The sequence below is a fragment of the Dromiciops gliroides genome, chromosome 3 (genome assembly GCF_019393635.1).
Source record: "Dromiciops gliroides isolate mDroGli1 chromosome 3, mDroGli1.pri, whole genome shotgun sequence".
In the NCBI taxonomy this organism is placed as follows: domain Eukaryota; kingdom Metazoa; phylum Chordata; class Mammalia; order Microbiotheria; family Microbiotheriidae; genus Dromiciops; species Dromiciops gliroides.
In genome coordinates, this window is record NC_057863.1 from 91,053,656 (window position 1) to 91,073,615 (window position 19,960).

Here is a 19,960-nt window from a genome sequence, read left to right on the forward strand (position 1 = left end):
CTTTCTAAAGCCTTTGCTTGTGTGAGACTATGGCAGCAAGGGACAGGAGAGGAAAGCAGAGGTGGTTTTTTGTTTCATTCAAGAGTAGACACCATGGGAGGACCTTGTTTTGGTGTCTTTCAATGTGTTTTCCTATGATCATTGTGTCAACTGTTTTTTTTTTTCTCAATAAATTTTACGGATGCCTTTTGTTCTTACAGCATTCTTTTTTTTGACTATAACTCCCAACCAGATCCCACAATTGAATCGTCCCTTATAACAGAAAGAAAAAGTCAGGTCATGGCATGACAAGACCTGCAACATTCTGCCTCCAAATCCCATCTTTCTGATGAGAGAAATGGGGGGGGGGGTGTCCTCTTTCATTATCTGTGCTCAGAGAGCATTACTGGATTTTTCAATTACTCAGAATTTACCTCTTTAAGAGTTATCTTTTCATTTATGTGACTGTAGCCATTATGTATATCAGTCTTTGGATTCTGTTAGCTCACTCAGCATGAATTCAAACAAATTTTCCATGTTTCTGTGAATTCTTCCTACCTGTCATTTCTTACTGCACATGAATATTCCATTAGTCACACACCCTAATATGTTTAATCACTCCCTAACTGAAGACAACCACTTTATTTCCAAGCCTTCGTTATCACAAAAGGCTCTGCACTGTCAAGTTACATTAAAAAAAAAATTTATTTAGGATTTTTAAAAAAATGGAATTACCTTGGCTCCAAAGCATTCCCTGTTTTTATATTTCCTTCCTTCTCCCTCATCGTAGCTTTCTTTTTGTGAGACATGAGTCAACAAACCTTTTAAATGACTCGTTCAGTCACTGAGCTCTTTGTGACCCCATGAACAAGAATCCACCAATACTGTCAGTGGGTTTTTCTTGGCAAAGATACTGGACTGATATGCCATTTCCTGCTCTAATGGATTAAGGCAAACAGATGTTAAGTGACTTGCCCAGCATCACAAAGCTAGTGTCTGAGGCTGGATGCCTCAGGTCTTCCTGATTCCAGGACCAGTGTTCTATCCACTAAGCCAAATATGAGTTTATACTATATGCTTGGGGAGGCACAGTTTTACCTATCTCATTTTCTTTTTAACATGCTTCAGTTTTTGTAAGGTATTTGGATTTTATTTCTAGTGAGTTAAAGACAAGCAGTTCATTTTTTTTTCCTATTCAAATCAGAATCTCCAGGGTCCAAAAGGTAGTAATATGAAACACTCTGGTACAAATTAAAATGGTCTCTTTTATTGATAAACTTAAACCTGACACATGATCACATTGAAAAAATTTAACAGGTCACTGTTCTTCAGCATATTTCAGAGTGCAGAAATCTTGCATTTTTCATTCAAGGAGACTGTGGTTTGCCTTCCTTTCCCTAGGTTATACCAATCTCCATTTTAAATCAATTGTCCACTGTGGGCAGTAAAAGCCATGCTGTGTTCACCAAGACATTTGCTGTTAATTCAGGCCTTTTCATGGTGTTAGGAAGCCTTTCCTTATTTAAAATTTTAAAGTCAATACTTGAAAACAAAACCAACTTAAAAGCAAAACAATCCATTGCATCAGTGTAGTACAAATTTCTTTTGTTTGTTTTGTCTTTTGTTTTGTGGGGCAATGAGGGTTAAGTGACTTGCCCAGGGTCACACAGCTAGTAAGTGTCAAGTGTCAAGTGTCTGAGGCTGGATTTGAACTCAGGTACTCCTGAATCTGGGGCCAGTGCTTTATCTACTGAGCCACCTAGCTGCCCCAAACGATCATTTACAAATTTCTTTTATAAATAACTTCCCTCCCCAAAACTTTAGAAACTATTAAAAAAACAAACCAAAAAGTAAAGCTGGAGGAATTAAAAAAGTATCTGTCACTTTACTCCTTTTAATAGACTGCTCAAAGTCTTGAGGACAACGGCAGGGTTGGCTCAGTACAGTCACAAGCCACCCTGTCAGCAGCTCCTTGTGGGCACCCAGGGGAGGTCTTCTCAGTCACTCTTATCTTCTCCTTGGTAATGTCTATACTCTGGTTTCAGTTCCCAGGTATTTTTGTGGGTCCCCTTAACATTGTAAATGCCTATTTCTCTCAAGATTTCCTTCAGGTATATCTAAAGAAGAAAAAAAAGAAACCAAAACAGATTAGATTATGAAGGCAGGCAATCACTATACTTTTCTTAAAACACAATTATTTGTTTGCCAAAGCTGACTTCTATGTAACAAGAATTACGACCTGACAAATGTCAAGCTCTCAGTGGGATTTCTTGACTACAGTTAAAGAATTCTGCTATGCTGGCTTCTGGTACTAGTCTATTAGTCATGTCACACATACAATTACCATGTATTTGAATTCATGAGAGGCTGGAAATCTATGCATGCAACCAAATTTAAAGCAGAGGTGATTTTTCTAGATGAAAATACACCAATACCTAGCAAATTACTGGCATTCAATGTTTATTATTATGAGGATACCTCATTAATAACAGTAGCAGTAGTAATAATCCATTTCTGCCAAGCTTGGGAGTAAATTGTGGAGTTCTACATGAAGTCACAATGCTGGCGGCTGTAAGAGGCCTCAAGGGTCCAGGAGGGGGTGAGAAAGGGTTATTACTGTGGAGTAACCAGTTAGTACAGGGCTACAGGTGCTGAGGAAAAATGCCTGAATCAGGAAATCTGGAGCTCCAAGCTTGCCAGTCACAGGAGATGCCTGGCCAGTCAATCACATTCTCTGTTACTCCGGGTCATAGAAGGAGCACTGGCTTGCTTGCAAGGACAGCAGGGAAAAATTCAGGAGTGATAGCAAAGCACTTCAAAATACATGGCAATCTGCTCTGACTGGTTTCAAGGAGGCATGCGGCGCTCTACAATTTCTTCCCACCAACAGAAAAGTAAATGAGGTTACCTAAAAGGAGAAAAAAGGACCTGATCCCCTGTGGTTTATGCTGCTGTAGCACACCATTCAAACTGATGCTGCTCCAGCATGTAAATAACTGTAACCCTGCTGATGGACTAGGAAAGGAGCGGCATGTTATAAGCTGACCTATGTTAATTTAATCATGGGGGGGGGGGGGAAGAAAAGTTGATCACTCAAAAGGGATTTCCCAGGGGCTGAAGAACTCAATCTCACTCTCAAAAGTTTCTTCAATAGGAAATTCAATGAGAAAAACAACGTTGAGTATTTAGTATGTATAGTCACACAATGACTCATCTGAGTTAAAAAGTAACCAAGCTTGAGTGCCCCCAACTCTGAGTAGGAAGCTGGGTGGTAAAAGCTTGAGGACAAGTTCCTGTGGTGGAAGAAAGAGAGTGAGGAGGTAGAGAAGGAGCTCTTGTCTGGTGGCTGACTTGTGCCCATTGCCTCGGATCCAGCCTAGTCTTAGTCTTGGGTATCCGGGTCAGTGCTGTGTGGGTTTGGGATGTCTTTACACTCTGGTTTGTGTGCACAACCCCTCCTGCATGTAGTTTTCCTTTTAGTCACGACTTCAAAATTCCACTGGCCAGTCGTGGGGTTTAGAAAGAGGAACCCTGGCTTCTGGGGCCCTTGAGTGCTGTCTATTCCTGATTCTTTTGGGAAGTCAAGGGACACCACGAGGAACATCAACAGACCTCCCCGGCTACTCTCTAAATGTGCATTTTTTTGGGGGGGGAGAGGGACAATGAGAGATGGAAGAATTCTTTTAGAAGTTGACTTTATTGTGACAGGAGAAGACCGAGCTATTGAGAAAAATCACAGGAATTTTAGGCCTGGTTTTGCACTAATTGTGTGACAGACAAATTGCTTGGGTTAGATAAAGTGTTTATAACCTGGGAACCGCAAACAGGTTTTTAAAAATGGGTAACAATTTCAATACATCTAGTTTCCTTTGTAATTCCGTGTAGTTTTTCTTATGCAGTTAATAAAGAGATTACTCTGAGAAGGAGTCTCGGAGACATAAAAAGATCTGAACCTCTGGGCTGCGGGCTCTTTCTAGATGGCCACTTTCTCTTTCTGGAGGCCTAGGATTCTCTGAGGTGCCCGAGTCTGCTTCTTAGCCTACTGAGACACACTATCGGGGTGAGAGGCTCCACATTTACTGGGGAGTACTTCTAAGGCATTCTTCCCCCAAATCAAAGGCTTAAAGGTTTTTTGTTTTGTTTTTAGTGAGGCAATTGGGGTTAAGTGACTTGCCGAGGGTCACACAGCTAGTAAGTATTAAGTGTCTGAGGCCAGATTTGAACTCAGGTACTCCTGACTCTAGGGCTGGTGCTCTATCTACTGTGCCACTAGCTGCCCCAAGGCTAAAGGTTTTTAAAAAACAAAACAAAACAAAACTCTGGTGGCTCAAAAGGCTCTGTACTGTGACGTCAGCACTGCCAGCCCAAGCCCAGCAGGTGGCAGCACGGGATCAAATGAGGTTGGGGGCTGTGGTCTCCCAGTGACCCAATGGTGCCCTGCCAAACCATCTGCTGGTGGGTTGGCAAGGGACCTTTCTGAATGCATACACATGGATGACAGATGACAAACATCAATTGGCAAGTACTTCAAATTACATTAAAAAAAAAAAAGATGAACACCTCAAGAACTAATGGAAAAGGAATCATAAACACATAACTATGAGTTAGGCACACATTATTTGCAGTCCAAGTACAAAATAACCAAACATGGTGATTTACTGGGTCTGTCTCAGTGAGTTAGATACATGAAAAGCAGTGGTTTGCCTTTTAGAAGCTACAGGTTAAAAAAAGACTGAAAGTCAGTATACTGACAACACCTTCCAGCACGGGCCTGACTGCCAATCCAAGGCTCTTTTGTTAAGAGCAGCAGCTGTAATTCTGATACAGAAAACACAGGTCGGAGAAGGGGAGATGTATTGGAAGGCTCCTAAAATGATGTAAGCGCAGCAAAGTTCTATTTTTAGACAATGTTTCCTGGGAGTTCAGAGGTCAATGTCCCTGCTTGTTCTCAAGCCTATAACTGATGGGGTGCTTGGCCACTTGCCCCACGCCTGCTAACCTGTCCACATTGGTAAAAACAATGGGGTAGGACTAAATGCTCACTGAGGTCACTTCTAGCCTAATACTCTATGACCTTGACCAGGCAATGTAGACACTGAGCAAACAGGCAGAAAACAGGCTGAGGCAAAAAGCCATGTCAGGAGGCAGCAGCCAGGGAATGCCTTTCGCAAGGTCCATAGGCAGGGACAAACAATGGGGTGGAGGGAGGCCGGGTAGATGTGGCAGCTAAGAAGAGAGCAGGGGGACTGAGTTGAGGCACAGCATGGAGAAGAAGAGGTTATATCACAGAGACAAGGCTACCACCTCTGGACCATCAGCTGTGTAGACCTCCCTAATACACAACTGATTCCCTTGTAAGGTTGTGGTCCATAGTTTGAGAAATACACTGTGGTATGACATTAATTCAACCTACTTTTATGTGACTGGGTAGGTTACTTTTACACTAAGTCTGTAAATCATTCTGGTAGAAAGAAACTGGAGGCAACACACAAAGATAGGAAGGAGATTTTCAAACCTCTAATAGGACGGCAGACTAACAAAAGTCTCTTCTTTTGGTTACTGAGTCAAGTTCTTAAGGGACAACTATGTGTGATAAAGGGGAATGAGGGTTCTTCCAAACTCTGAGTGCTGGAATCTGTCTCTTCCTCCTATGGTGTTTGTTTTTCTGCCTTTCATCATATATTTTTTTGTTTAATTTTTTCTTTATATATAGTTGTTGTTTGTTTGTTTGTGAGGCAATTGGGGTTAAGTGACTTGCCCAGGGTCACACAGCTAGTAAGTGCCAAGTGTCTGAGGCCGTATTTGAACTCGGGTCCTCCTGAATCCAGGGCCGGTGCTCACACTGCACCACCTAGTTGCCCCTTTTCATTTATTTTAAAGAAATATAATGATCTACTTTGTATCACAAGATTGGGGAGATTTCTCCCTAGAGACTAAGCTTTTCTGCAGTACAAGATCTGAAGGAATTGACTGGCTCAGGTCCAGCAAGTCTTCCTCAAAGAGCTGTGTGGGAGTGTTTACAGCCAGACTGAATTTGGGAAAGAAAGTTCCACAGGTTCTGTAGGAGAGAAAAGCAAGTCATGTGCACAACCCCGACAGGTCAAAGGACAAGGAAACCATTTGCTTTGGTGCAAGGGAAAAAAATGTGCAGTTTTGAGACAGAAATTTGGAGTCTTCTCCCCCAGCCCATGACTCTGCGTCCTACTCCTTCCCAAGCCTGAGCCAATATATGTAGAATCACATGGCAGAGCAGCTGACTGATTCTGATTCTTCCTGTCCCTCCTCCCACCCATGCCATTTCTTGCAGCCATCCAACCATCCTTTTCTCTATGAATGCTCCAAACCAAACGATGGACTGATGTCTGGAAAGGATCTAGCCACATCTGTGGGAGGCTTCATATAAAGAATATATTTGAATTTCAAGAGGGTAATTAAAATATCCCAGAGAATGAATTTACCTTTAAGTTAAAAGTTGGAACCTAAGCCCTCATACTTAGAATGTTAAGCAAAAACGTAACCCAACTAGGCTTTTATTCACAGATCTTACACAAATGTTTATGCAAAGGTTACATTTAAATTTAAAAAAATTTTAAAATAATGTAGCCACTAAGAAAAGGAATCTGTATGTGTTCCCCGGGCCCCTCCCCAAGGAAGCCGACTACTAATAGCAAGAAAGCATGGATGTTTAGTTTGCTTCATTTCTGTTGGTCTCTGTTACCACCAGCTGCCTATACAAAGTTAACCTGGGCCTGATGAATTCCAAAATAACACTTATCTTTACAAAGCGAATTTCCTGTTCTGAAACACCAGTGGTTACTGCCTGGCTGTGGTTTTCTGTTCCACAGTTACTTTTTTTTTTTTTTAAGTGAGGCAATTGGGGTTAAGTGACTTGCCCAGGGTTACACAGCTACTAAGTGTTAAGTGTCTGAGGCCGGATTTGAACTCAGGTACTCCTGACTCCAGGGCCGGTGCTCTAGCCACTACGCCATCTAGCTGCCCCTCCACAGTTACTTTTGGAAAAGATGTGAACCAAAATGGCAGTTGATAAAAATTTCGAATAGATATATTCTTCTTTATTGGATAGAACCATGGTTCATAAAACTAGCTTAAGATTTAATAGTAAGAAAGGGAAATTTCAGTGGTCGAAGTTCTTATAACTGAAAAAAAAAAACAAACCACCTGTCAGGAGCATAATTCTTCTTAATCCTATAAAGCAGGGCAGTGGGTATTACATAAAAATGAAGGGGCAATGGAGGTCACAGTGTCCTGTACAGGAATTAAAACACTCTAAATCTTTGACAAGTGGTCATCTCATCTCTATTGGAGACCTCTAGACACGGGCCCCTCCTGATGTATCTCATTTCACTTTTGGACATCTCCATGCCCAGGCTAAACCCAACATAACAGAAAGGTGTATGACTGAATCATCAGGCCCAGGAGAAACTTTTCCCTGGGCTCCCTCAGGGTCAGGTATAAAGTAATGAGAAAAAGCACCAAGTGCCAAGACCAATAGTCACATATATGTAAATGATCCCAATACTGTATCACCCCATTGGTCCAGCACCTTCACGGAATGCCATGTCCCATTCATAAGCAGCGTTTTCATTTCCCAAATAACTTAAAATGAAGAACTTCAAAATCATTCCTTACTCTGGCCATTTAAAAAACACATCTGACCTCTATCCCACTGAAAGAGGCTGCATGGCACAGTGGAAAGAGCACCGGCCTCTGAGGGAAGGGGCCTGGGCTCCTCTTCTGCTTCTAAAACCACCTAGTTATGCAGAGTTCTCCAGAGCTCCCCTTCCCAAGGCTCAAGCATCCCCTCTTTGATAATGCCTCATTCTTTTTTTTTTTTTTTTGGGTGGGACAATGGGGGTTGAATGACTTGCCCAGGGTCACACAGCTAGTAAGTGTCAAGTGTCTGAGGCCGGATTTGAACTCAGGTACTCCTGACTCCAGGGCTTAATCCACTGCGCCACCTAGCCGCCCCCGTCATTATTTTTTAAGGCTGGGGCTGAGGTCTCAAGATTCTTTCCACCTCCATAAGCCTATGACTGTTGTGACTTTATGAAAGTAAAGCTTCTCACAAAGGTTCTACAACAGATGATGAGAAAGTCAACAGTCCCCAGATTTCCTTACTCCCAGTGCAAAGGTCTACCCGACAAGGTCAAAGGTATCTAGTATCAGTTACTTTAGCAAGATGAACTTTGGTTTCTAAGCGACTCTGATGGAAGTCACATGCCATTTAATCTACTCAGTTCCTTTCCAGCCTGACACATCCTCTGTCCCAACCCAATAACCTAGTACAAAGTGATATGTGCTGGGCACTGGGGACACACAGATGAGATGAAAGGAAGTCACTGGTATCCAAGAGCTTGCATTCTCCTGGAGCGATGGGCATATAAAGAGGTAAGTGGGGGAAGGCTGATTTGGGGGAGAGGGGCAGAGATGATTTCCTCCAGCTGCAAGGGCCTTTGTCCACCAGCGCCCATGACTTCAGGCTCCAGCTCTGATCTTCCTCGTGGCACAACCATCATTAACTTCTATTGCAGTAGCTCCTCAAGACTTCAGATCTGTGACTCACTTTAGTACACATGTGTGTTTTGCACACCTCTGCATTTACCTTCTATTTAGCTGAGAATTCTGTTCCGTATTCTGAGAGTTTGTACTGGACCTTTTTCAGAGATTCTTAGGAAATTATTTCTCTCTAATCCCTTTCCTACTTCTGACTTGTAATTTCATGCACTTTTGCTACAGATGATTCAGATTCGTAACTTTCACCATCTGAAACTGCCTCCTTCCTTAACTCCTTTTCAAGTTCAATCACACTTCAAAATTTGATAACCAAAGAAAAATCTTAAATGACAGCCAATCAGCATCACAATCCTTCTATCCAATCAATAATCCAGATCCTGTATTCTAGATGCTGTTCAGATGCTTCTTATGCCCCAAACTTTTGCTTCCTTGATCCGCTACTGAATATAATGAACTTTTTGTAAACTGGAGGTGAGGTGAGAAGACCAAGGTTAACTGATTAACCTGGTACTTAAATACTAACAAGCAAAATCAAGCAATGGTGTAACAAGCTTATTATGCGCCTGCAGTCAGTGCCAGATGGTTACAAAGCACTTTCAAACATCAGCACACCTGAGCCCTGCAGTAACTTAAGAAGGTAAGGAGGGCACACATCATCCCCACTCTTTTTGGATGACTTAAAATCAGAGAGATTAAGTGACTCATTGTAGGTCGCCCGGCTGGCCTGATGCAAATCCAGGCCTTGAGGCCGATTCTCCTGACTAAAAAGTCCAGGGGTCTTTCCGGTCTATCTTACTGCTCAGGTGGCTTTGACAACATTATATGGAGAATGCTTTAAATTAGGCTTAATGGGAATGGTGGCTACAACCAAAGACGACAGGGCACAGTTAAATGAATTTTGAATCATAATGTTATGTATGAAGAATCAAAGACACTGAAGACAACAGATAAAGATTAAGATGACACAATCTTCTTTTTGAAAGCTGTGAAATGAATTATAGCACCTTAGCACTCTGACAATCACATTAGTGAGATCAAAAGAGAAAAATCTTCCTTGCTGTTAGTGTAGCTGAAGAAAATATATTGACATCACTGAAACTGAAATTAAAAGGCAAGCTTAGAATCTCTGTGGGTGTATTTTGTATCAATAGACAAATTCACAATGAATTATGCAGCATTTTCAATGAATAGAGATTGTTCATATAAAAAAGTCTGGGTTGAGGGAAGGGTTTAGTTTTGAGCACATGTCAATGATAAGACTAATTCTTATGCATCTTCTTACTTAATCACTAAAACTAGTTGCATTTACTCAAAAGGGAGACCTCTTTCAGAATTAGCTTCCAATACCAAAACTAAAAATACTTAATTTTGTTTTCCTAGTTGATTATTATAAATCGGGAAGGCCACTTTTAAAAAACAGTATTTTATTTTTCCCCAATTATGTATAAAGATGATTTTTAACATTTATTTTTTGAAAATGTTGAGCTCCAAATTTTCTCCCTCTGTCCCTCAATTCATCTCTCCCTAAGACAGTAAGCAATTTGATCTAACATATATATGCAATCATGTAAAACATATTATTCATGTTATGAAAGAAGAAACAGACCAAAAGGGGGGAAAACCTCACAAAAAAATAAAGTGAAAAATGGTATGCTTTGATCTACATTCAGGAAAGGCACATTTTTTAAAAAAGCAGATTGCATTTATCCATGTATATAGGAGGCAGTGAGAGAAATAAAATTTTAATCTTAGGAAGTCTGAGAAAGAAGAGATATTAACCTATCAAAATCATATTACCTTTCCCTTCGCCCCCCCCCCCCCTTCAAGTGAAGTGGCAAATCAGAATCGGAAGTTAGAGGGGAAAAAGCAGGGTTTAAAAGGCTGAAGTTATTCCTTCCAATCGACTTGATTTTAGGAATTAAGCACCAGTTCGTGAGCTAGAAGATTAAAGTTATAACACTTAGTGAAACCTGCAGAGCATGATATTGATTACTCTGTAAAGCCTACTGAAAGGAGCATTGATTTTTTTCTGAAATAATTTTCATACCAGGCATGGAAATAAGTTCTAGCCCAAGTGTTAAGGTACTCCCTCCCTCCTCCAAAAGAAAAAAACAAAACAAAACTTCCCCTAAAACCCCAGGGCAATTTATTAAGAATCAGCAGATATTTCTAAAAAGTTAATGTACTCTGCCTCACTTTGTAACCAGGAGATTATGGAAAAGTTTTTTTTTTTAATGGGAAAAATCAGTTATATTAGCAACAGATTGTTGATTATATTATTTTAGGCTAATGGAGCAATAATAGGAAATGGAGACAGGAAGATGGAACAGTAGACGATATTGATCCTGCTGGCCTGAATATTGAGTATTCTGGGATGTATATGGTAATTCTAATTCAATTGACATTTTTTCCCTACAAAAAGATAATACTTTATTAAGCTAGCTAAGCATTTAACTTTCTGACTGAACAAGGTGATATAATATTTACTAATACAATGGTCTACTGGGGAAGCTGAGGCTGATGTATTGCTTGAGCTTGGTAATTTTGAGAGGCAGTGGGCCCAGACTACTAGTTTGTCACCAATATTGCTGTTTGTCCTTCATTCCTGAAGAGGACCATGACATCAGAGCGATGTGATGACTTGCAATGAATGGGATTTAAGTGAGGGAGGACTGTGCAATATCACCAAATCTCATTTTCCTCTAGAGCCATTTGGGTCCAATGGCAAGATATATATCAGGACAACTGGAGGTGGCCTCTGGATGTTTAAGGCAATCGGGGTTAAGTGACTTGCCTAAGATCACACAGCTAAAAAGTAAGTCTTAGGTGAGATCTGAGCTCAGGTCCTTTTGACTCTAGGGCCAGTGCTCGCTCTATCCACTGCGCCACCTAGCTGTCCCTATCACCAATATAGTGAGCCTTGAGGAGTAGGGGTGGGACTCCAGTTGATGGAGGAGGAGCTTATCAGCCCAGTTCAGAAACAGAGTAAGTTAAAGCTTCCTTACTTATCAGTGATGGCATCAGGCCTATGAGTAGCTGCTGTACTTCCAACCTGGGTGAGATAGGGAGAACCAGTCTCAGCTATCTGGCTCATCATGAGTTTGGCCACAGTCATCAAAATTCTTTTTTTGTTTTTTGGTAAGGCAGTTGGGGTTAAATGACTTGCCCAGGGTCACACAGCTAGTACGTGTCAAGTGTCTGAGGCTGGATTTGAATTCAGGTCCTCCTGAATCCAGGGCTGGTGCTTTTTCCACTGCGCCACCTAGCTGCCCCAGCCATCAAAATTCTTAAAGACCTTCTACTAAGTCCTAGAGAAACCAAGTTCCATGCTAGTGGTAGAAAGATTTAGCCTTGAAATACTGAAGCTTAGATTTCATCCATTTGTCACAGGCATCCCACATATTTTATTATCATTAATGTTTCTGCAGCCTGACACTTGTAATCAAGCCATGAATCTTGAGCTAACAAGTAAAGGTCATAAGACTTGGAGTCAGAGGAGCCGAGTCTGAATCTCTGCTCTGACATTAGTTATGCCACTTTTGGCAAGTCACTCACCTTTGACTGGCCTCAGTTTCTCCAACTATAAAATGAGAGGATGGACTAGTTGATCTCTAAGGTGCCTTTCTGCTTTAAAACCTATGCTCAGGACCTTCTTTTACTAAACAGATATGCTAGTTATGCTAACACAGAACGAAAGCTAGTTATACGTCTTGGAAAGGCCATTTGCCGTTTTAGCTATAGCAGTGCCACTTACAAAAATGAAGTTATTCAAGTAAGTCCTGGGTCCTTGAACTTACAAAATCTTTAAATACCTGCATAAGTGACTTCTGAAGAACTAAACATTTCCTATCAGATGTTTGCTCCCACTACACAAAAAGCCAAGGAAAATATACAACTTTGTATATCCATAGAATTTGTTTTAATGTATCTGGTATCGTTTTTTAAGTTGCTGATTAGAATTCTGGTGCTATAAACCAATAGACTGGTTTTTCACTTTCCTGCAAGGGGAAAGGAGAAGAAAAAGTAAGAGTGGCAGATACTCCAGCAGTGAAAATGGGAAAAAGAAACTAAAAGTAGACAGAAAGTCATATGCATTAAAAGAAGAAAAAATGAGGGAACAAGAGAAAAGAAAGTGAAAATTAGGGGGAAAAGCAATTAAACAGGTCCAGTGAGCTTTGGTGATTCAGACTATTCACACTTTTAGAGTGTAAGTTGAATGGACAAAGGTAATGTTCAGACCACTGATGCTACTATTTAATGATAAATATAGAAATGAGAATAGCTTGCCTCAACAAGGAATTTGTTATTCTTTCTTAAATAACGGGTACCCAAATGGTATGACTTAAATGCTACAAATATTTAAATGAGCCTCTAGAGATATACATATTTTTGCATTTAGAAATAGGCTGTCATCTCTGCTTCATGAACAAAAAGTCGTTATTATAGACATCTTTGAAGCAAAAATCTGGCATCTTTTAATCTTCCTTTCATTTCTGAATATATTCCTCTCTTCTTCCCTACCCAGTGAGCCATGCCTTGTAACAGACTTTAAAAAAGAGGGGAAAAAGTAGTTCAGCAGAATTTACCAACACATACAAAAGTGTCACTTAAAATGCAGTGTTACTTAGATTTATACTGCACCTGACAAACTCTTAGAGATGCCAGAAAGAGACTTCACTCTGGGAGTGAAAGAACAAATATTGCTACATCTTACATCTTGCTTTCCCTTTTGCTTCAGAGTCTTGCCACCCTTCATCTGGACAATTGCAGAAGACTCCCAGCTGATAACATGTTTCCAGGCTCTCCTATCTCAAACTGCATAGCTGCCAAATTCATTTTCCTAATGCACAGGTCAGACTATATAATTCCCTGGTTCAAAAACGTTTGAGGGGACAAATAAAAATTTTCTACTCCAGCATTTAAGGTACTCTACAGTCTTCCTCCAACCTGCAATCTTTTCCAGCCATTTCTCCCTACTCCCATTCATGTATATCTGTGGTAGACACAAGCAGGTCTGTTGGATGATCCCTGATTGTATACCGTTCTCCTGGCTCCCCAGAATAAACTCTATGCCTGGAATGCATTTCCTTTTTAACTTTGCTTCTTGAAATATCCTTTTCTTCTCTGAAGTCTCAGCTTGGGCATCACCTTTTCCTTGAAATTTTACATGATTCCCTCTTTCCTATCCCAGATGAAAGTGCCCTCTCTGTTGCCCCTGTAACATACTGCCTTATAAAGCATTTATTTGTGTATGTATATATAAAATATATGTAGGTATGTGTACATACATACATGTCTCATCCATACCATAGATTATAATCTTCTTCAGGGCAGGAAACATTATTTTTCATCATTGTATTGTCAGTGCCTCACATCATTTCCAGTAAGCACAAAATTAAACTTACAGACAATTGAGAAAAGGATAGTTTACCAGGCTAGAATTCCCCAATTTCTTTTTTGTGGTGGTGGCCAAAGGCAGTAAGTAGGACAGATGTTATAGATCTGACAAGTTGAATGAAAACATTTTTGAGGTCATCAAGCACCAATAACAATAACAGCAGCTAACCTTTATGTTTTGTGTTGAACCAAAGTAATCTCTATTGTGAAATAGATTTTAAAAAAGAAAGAAAGAAAGAAAGAAAGAAAGAAAGAAAGAAAGAAAGCAGAACAGGGGGCAGCTAGGTAGCACAGTGGATAAAGCACTGGCCCAGGATTCAGGAGGAACTGAGTTCAAATCTGGCCTCAGACACTTGACACTTACTAGCCGTGTGACCTTGGGCAAGTCACTTAACCCTCACTGCCCCACTTAAAAAAAAAAAAAGAAAATAGATAAACAGGGAAAGGGTTTTTCAGTGATACTGTTTTTTTAGGCTAAGAAGACTTTTTTTGTTTTTGTGGGGCAATGAGGGTTAAGTGACTTGCCCAGGGTCACATAGCTAGTGTCAAGTGTCTGAGGCTGGATTTGAACTCAGGTCCTCTTGACTCCAGAGCCAGTGCTCTATCCACTGCACCACCTAGCTGCCCCTTCAGTGATACTATTAATGATCTATCCTAGAAATGGATGGTTGAAGGAATGCTGGCAATGAAACAGTCAAGTGGTAGAATTTTTCTTTTGGGGAAGAAGGCAGAGGGGCTTAAAATGGGCCTGCCCGGTCATTATTTCAAAAGGAGCAATCGGTCACCTCTTCACATAGTTTGGATTCTTTGAGGATATGTTGTATAGTTTTCTACTTTGTAGATATGAAAAAATTTTTAGGAAAGAAAAATAAGAAGGTTAAGGCTGAAGATCAAAGTTGAAATGATGCTAAGGAATAAATAATATGGCTTCACTAGCATTCTGTGTAAGAAAACCTAAAGTTAAGAATTGTAAGAGAATCTTTAAAATGGTTTTCACTACACACAGAACACTGGAATCTAGTCATGTGCTAATTGGATTACTTGCTCCTGAATAACACATTCGACTCCCTCTGACTAACAATTAAGTCACATATATTTCCACACAACGGAGAGAGACCTTATGTGAAGCTGGCTTGGTGAAGGTTTCTCAAATTAGTCTTTCAGAACCAATAAGGATATTTGAAATAATGACACTCAAAAGTCGATAGCAATCCAAGAATACAGCTTATAACAATGATGATCTGTTAATATCATATATCTTTTGGCCTGAAACATTTGTTGTATGAGACTATCATTCAAATATAACTAAAATGCAGGTATGATACAGGAGTTTAGAAAGCTAGTCCTAGAGACAGGCTTGGGTTGAAATCTCTCCTGTGACCTCTGATGCAGACTGGCTTGGTGACCCTGAACAAGCAATCTCACATCTCAGAGCTCTAGATAATTCTCTAAGACGTTAATAGCAGAGAAGTGATGACCTGCATTGCTAGAGGGTTCCCTATATCACTGAAAACACAGGTCAGGTCCCTGTCTCCTATAAATGCTGGGATTGATTTTTTTCAGGAAGTCATCAACATCCTTTGGACTCCATGGGAAATCACTTCATGTCAGAAGGCAAAGCTAATACAGTTGGCAACCCCTCTACTCTCAAATGAAGATGACTATGTAGCTCTCTCTAGCTCAGATAGGAAAGGAGAGGGGATAAGAGAAAAATTAACAGATGAAGACAAGGCTTTAGAGAATGGAGGGTGAGGGAAGAAGAAAAGGAGAGAGAAAAAAGTAGAATAGCAAGGCAAATATAGGAGAATGGATGAGAAAGGAGACAGATGAACAACTTCCTCTCTGACTTTCAGATAGAGTGCCCCCAACTTTGCTGGAGCAGCCTCTGTTGGTACCATTTTGGCAGTGCCAGAGCCACTACCAACATTCTCCCTGACCTAAAAAAAAACCAAAAAAAACCAAAAAACCCCTATTTATGAAAGTCTTGTTTCTAGAGGATTAGTCAATTCAGGCATCACTACTGCATTGTAGAAGTTTTTAACCTGGGGTGTAGGAATTTGTTCTTTAAAAATATTTTGATAACTCTATGTCAACATAATTGGTGTTCTTTGTAATTCTAGAGTTTATTTTATTTATTTATTTTGAGAAGGGGTCCATAGGCTTCACCAGACTAGACTGCTTAATGGGCTTCACAACACAAAAAAAGTTAAGAACCCCTGATCTAAACATAGAGAATTGAAAGAAATGTTGCAAGTTCCTTTTCTTTGTATCAGTCTGTCTCAAAGAATAATCTTATAGAAAGTTTTTTTCTGGAAAAGATATCTGCTACATGTAACACTGCCTGAAGGTCTCACTGCTTATTCTTAGGCAATTCATTTTTTAAACATTTCATGAGAACTTTTTGCCTGAATGCATAGCTTTTGAAATATTTTGTCTTACTAAAAAGAAAAGGTTCATAACTTATGAGGAAAAAAAGATCTTCTAATCAGTTATTCTATTTTAAATTCTGCTCATTTAAGAAACGTTTCCTTAAGACTTTGATGGGGAAAGGACTGCAGTTATCAAGGTGTCTGGTATTACTGAAGTGAGTGGTTTTCTTTCTCTTTCTCCTTATTAAACACAAGAGATATTTATAATCTTTCTGGGACTCATTTATTTAAAGGAAACACGGTGTGGTGAAAAGAGTACTAGAGGAATCACTGGAGTTGCCTTAAAGCCTGAGTTTGTCCCATAAGAGGTTATGTGACCTCGGGCAAGTCACCGATGTACTTTGTTGTGGAAGATTCATCGGGTCTGGAAGGGGCTTCAGAGACCACCTAGTCTAGCTTGTACCCAAACAAAAACCCCTTCTATGACATGCCTGACAAGTGGTCCTCCAGCCTGTTTGTAAACCTCAAGGGAGGTCAGCTGGTTGGTCACAGAATCTGAGTTGGAAGAAACCTCAGGGGCCGTCTGTTAACCTACTAGATAACTGTCATCCTCTCCCATCTCTAACTGAAGACCCCTCTATCTCAAGGCAGTTCATTCTACCTTCTGACAACTCTTTCATGAAGTTTTTCTGATATCTAACCTGTATTTGTCTCTTTGTAGCTTCCATTTATTGGCTGAATAGATCAAGTTTCACCCCTCCTTCCCAAGAGAACCCATCAGGTATCTGAAGGCAGGTGTCGTGCTCCACTTCTCCGTTCCAGCATATGTGTATATACACACATACACACATATGTGAGTATATACACACACACAAAAGCTAAATATATACATATATATACACACACATATATTAAAATAAATATATTTATATAGTGATTTAAGGTTTGGAAAGTGGTTTATAAGGTGGGAGCTCCTACTATCCCCTTTTTACAGATAAAGGAAGCGCTGCTAATAAAAGATGAAGTGACCTGCTTGGGGTCTCACTTCTAGGATCTGTCAGAGGCCAGATCTGAACTCAGGTCTTCTTACCTCCAGGCTCTAGTGCTCTTTCTCCCCTGTGGCACTTAAATGCCTGATAATGTTTTAGAATAGGTCAAGTAAAGAAGACAGATCAACGGACCATGTACATACCACAGGCTGCTTGGTGATGTCCACTAAATCCTTAATGTTGTAATACTGATGTTTTTCAAAAGCAGAGAACAACATGTCCAAAACTTGCTGCTTATCAGCTCTCGCTCGCTTTCCATCTTCTTTCTTTTTCTTCTCATATTCAATCTATTCAGAAAATGAAACAGGTGAGCATATACCTTTAAGACACTTTAATAAGAGCCTATAGAAAATGAAAAGGATCACTGGTCTTTCCACACTTGGAACCATACAATTCCTCTACACATACGATCATTTTCTCAGAGGCACCATTTTAGTTTGTCAGAAGAGATAGCAGAATGACTAAATTAATTTCTTTGGATGATGAAAAACTTATATATATCTTGTAATTAGGGATTTCAAATAAGTAATAAAAAAATGAACTTAAACCACTCCCTGAAGGATCTTGAAACACTTAAACATCAAATTAATAAATATTTTAAAATTTCCTTGACATAAGTTAGGAAAAATAATATAGGTACACCTCATGTAATGCTGCCCTGACCAATGTTAAGTCTCAATAACATCATTAATATATAACCAAATTTTAAAGTAAGATGATAAATTCCTGTTAAATGGAAGATTGTGGCTGTGAATCTTAAGTTTATGAGCCTCACTGATGTTAATTCCCTTGAGCCTCAGTCTACTTACTGCCACCATATTCTGACTGGATGTACATTATTCCTATTGAAAAAATTTAGCTCCAACACAGTCCCTATTTTTTTGTAGTACCAATGAATCTAAGTAGACCATGCCAGTACTTTTTTGTATTTTAGTTTTTTTAACTAACAACAATATATTTAATTGTATTCAAATAATAAAAATTTATTTTCTTTCCCATCTACTCCCCTTCCTCCTTAAAGAAAAACATAACTCTTGCAAAAATCAGTCTTAATCACGATTGCTTAACATAAGAAGCAAATGACTTGGCCAATAGCTTTAACCAGAGAAATGAATTCAGATTTCTTAATATGAAGACTTGCTGACCTAGTCAAGGAAGTTTTAAACTAAAAATTAAGAAAAAAAAAACGTTCAATTAAGCTGTTATAGTTTTCAAAGGAAGAAATATTAGTGGAGGAAATTGGCTTCATTTGTCTATGTACCAATACACAAAGCAGAGGGAACAATGGAAAGGATATTTAGTAGCAGAGAATAAATAATGCAACTACTAAAATGGAAGTGTACGCCATGCTCAAAAGAAATAGTTTTAAAGAAGATTTGGCAGAATAGCTGTAGGTTTGGTCTAAAAAGATACATTTGCGTAAGGATCCATAAAAGCCCTGAAGAGAATACTCAGGACAGGATAAAAAGAGAGAAAAAAGAAATAATATTGATTGGTGAGTGTAAGGTGCACTGTCAAACAGTAAATAGGGAGGCAGTATGGTAGAGGAGGAAAGGGCTGGACTGGATCTGGGTTTGACTGCTAGATCTGACACTTTGTAGCTGACTCAAAAAGTTTAATGAAACCTATATTTCTAGACATGGCCAAAGAGTAGATTTGTTTTGTTTGACTATGATCATTTGTTACAAAGGTTGTGCTTTTATTTTTTCATTTGTAGAGGAGAGTCGAAGTAACAATCATGTCACAAAAATAAAGAAAAGAAAAGGCAGTCATTAAAAAATTTAAAAAGTTATACAGAAAGGAACAGAAGTTCAGAAGGAAATATAAACAGGAAAACTTCACATTTGTTGAATTTATTATTGTACTAAAAAAAGCAAACTACATAATAGGCATTTTTGATTTCACGTCTAATCGTTTTTTTCTGGTCTATTTTCTATATAGGAATGCTACTTTTTGGAGTGTTTGAGTGCAGAATAAATTTATAAATTCTTATGAGTTTTTAAAATACTTTAGAATTTTTAAAAAAAGCTATCAATGGGGCGGCTAGGTGGCGCAGTGGATAGAGCACCGGCCCTGGAGTCAGGAGTACCTGAGTTCAAATCCGGCCTCAGACACTTAACACTTACTAGCCGTGTGACCCTGGGCAAGTCACTTAACCCCAATTGCCTCACTAAAAAAAAAAAAAAAAAAAAAAAAAAAAGCTATCAATAAGGTTCCCCGTCTGTATCAAAATCAACACTGCCTCCCCATTTATCTAGCTATTATAAAGCATAAGAACAAAAATAGTGGAAATGGAATGTGGAAAATGATAAAACTTACATTGTTTTGATGATTAGCCACTGGTTTAAAATTGGTTGTAACAGCTTTGTCCAGCTGTTGTGATAACCTTACAGGTTTGGAAGATTCTTCTATCTGTAACCTGAAAAATGGAGAAATCATTAATATAATCGTTTTTGTATGGTCGAATACTGCCAGTTTATAAGATTATGTCCATCATTCAACTGGTAACAATTACACCTTAATATCCCAAGACAAACTCAATGGTATGCCAGCCTCAAAACAAAATGTAATTTAGTACCTATGTGATTTAAGTCTTTAAAGTATTATGTGATTTTCATTTGGAGGTTATGG

General features: G+C 39.4%; 1 protein-coding gene across 1 annotated transcript in view; it reads right to left on the bottom strand.

Annotated features, from left to right (window-relative positions):
- Nucleotides 1-1,836: 1,836 nt before the first annotated feature.
- GTF2F2 (general transcription factor IIF subunit 2) overlaps nt 1,837-19,960 on the bottom strand; it is a 96,266-nt gene continuing 78,142 nt past the window's right edge. The window contains exons 4-6 of the mRNA XM_043993365.1: nt 19,649-19,748; nt 17,473-17,616; nt 1,837-2,096 (exon numbers count right to left, since the gene is read on the bottom strand). Of these exons, the coding sequence (XP_043849300.1) occupies nt 1,977-2,096; nt 17,473-17,616; nt 19,649-19,748 (364 nt within the window). The 3' untranslated portion in view covers nt 1,837-1,976. The remainder of the gene's footprint in view (nt 2,097-17,472; nt 17,617-19,648; nt 19,749-19,960) is intronic.